This window comes from Corapipo altera, unplaced genomic scaffold, assembly GCF_003945725.1.
Source record: "Corapipo altera isolate COAL_440 unplaced genomic scaffold, ASM394572v1 220, whole genome shotgun sequence".
NCBI classification, from domain to species: domain Eukaryota; kingdom Metazoa; phylum Chordata; class Aves; order Passeriformes; family Pipridae; genus Corapipo; species Corapipo altera.
In genome coordinates, this window is record NW_020885158.1 from 11,328 (window position 1) to 12,946 (window position 1,619).

General features: G+C 66.8%; 1 protein-coding gene across 1 annotated transcript in view; it reads right to left on the reverse strand.

The window, feature by feature from the left end:
• Positions 1 to 1,013: 1,013 nt before the first annotated feature.
• LOC113940008 (kinase suppressor of Ras 2-like) overlaps positions 1,014 to 1,619 on the reverse strand; it is a 19,997-nt gene continuing 19,391 nt past the window's right edge. The window contains exon 4 of the mRNA XM_027631041.1: positions 1,014 to 1,522. Coding sequence (XP_027486842.1) covers positions 1,014 to 1,522 — 509 coding nt within the window. The remainder of the gene's footprint in view (positions 1,523 to 1,619) is intronic.

Sequence of the window (1,619 nt, forward strand, 5' to 3'; positions counted from 1 at the left end):
CTCACTCCGTGCAACGACCGAGGCCCAAGAGCCGCCACAGCCCCGGGGGTGCGATGGGGGAACGAGTGACACCACGATGCTGAGGCCTCCAGACACATCTGCCACCCCAAACCCAAGGGGGGGCCCAGGGCCTGGCAGTTGGAGCAGCTCAGGAAGACAGAGGGGTTTGACTCCTCAAGTGTCCCAGCTGGACGTGGCTGGGCAGGAGGGTCTGAGCTGCTGTGCCAGGGTGACCAGGCTGCCCCCACATCCCTGCCCGGGATCCTGGCACAGCCTTTTTATCCTCAAGGACCCCAGATTTAGGGACAACAGGGCAGTTTGTCCTGGAGCTCCTGTTTCAGGAGGGGAGCAGCCACTCCATCCTCAGGGGGAGCAGATGATGCCCCAAGGCGGCCGCTGGTCCTCTTTGTCCCCCCCTCCACAGGGGCAGCAGGAGGGATTCCTGAGCACGGACATCAAAAGGGGTGGAAGGAGATAGAGAGGGAGAGTGTTGGCACCGGGGAATCCTTTCCCTGCACAGCAGCAGCCTCTGCCGGCACCGGAGCCGCAGAGCAGGAGCAGGGGGAACGTGGGCAGAGCCTCCTCCAAACACCACCAGGGACGGAAAACACACCGGGAGGTGCCCGGGATGCAACCTGTCATCCCCGTAAGGCTTTCCATGTCCCTATATCCACACTTCAGCTGGAAGATGATCCTTCCCACCTCGCTCTGGCACGTGCTCGCACCCCGTCCAGCCCGCCCATCCCACACTCCGGCATTCCAGGGCTTTGCCAACCAGCAGCCCCGGTGCCCCCCAGGATGCTCCCCGTCCACCCCACGCTCCCAAAACGAGGGAGCAAAGCACACACACACACACACACACACACACACAACATCTCTGCCGACCGCCGGAACCCACAGCACAGCTCAAACCGAGACGCCGCGCTCCGACATTTCGGGATAAAAGCACTTTCCCCAAGGAGCCGGGACGGGATTCACCCCCGTGACACCCCCCGGCGCCCCGTGGCACCCGCTTACTTGGGGGTGTGCGCCTCGTCCACGCGGTGGCCCAGCTGGAACTCGTGGGACTTGCTGCGGTGCAGGGCGGTGAAGCCGGGGATGAGGTGGATGAGCTTCCTCGAGGAGGGCGGGGGAGTCCCGGGGGGCTTCAGTTTGTTCCTGCGGCGCACGGGGGGCGTCCCCGGCGGGGTCATGGTGGTGACGATGTTGGGGGTGCGCGGGGGGGTGTGGGCGGCGTGGCGCTGCCGGGGGGACGGCGGCAGCGAGCGGTGGCCGGACTCGAGCGGGGGGCAGAGCCCCGGGTGGGTCTCCACGGTCAGGCGGTCCACGTGGGTGTAGAGGGGCGCGTGGGGGGAGCCCCCGTGGCAGTGGTGCTGCCCGCACTTGGGCGGGACCTTGGGGCTCTGCGAGAGGTGCGTCCGTGCCCACTGCCCCTGCTCCGCCGGGCACCCCGGGCTGTTCTCCTTGCCCGGCTCCGTCGTGGGCCACTGGATGGTCCAGTCCTGCTTGGAGAGGCTCCCGCCTGCGACAGAGCACAGAGACACGGCCGTGTGGGGCAGGAGGAGAGGCACGTCCCCAACTCATCCTCGGATGTGTCTGAGGTGTCCCATCCCTGGATG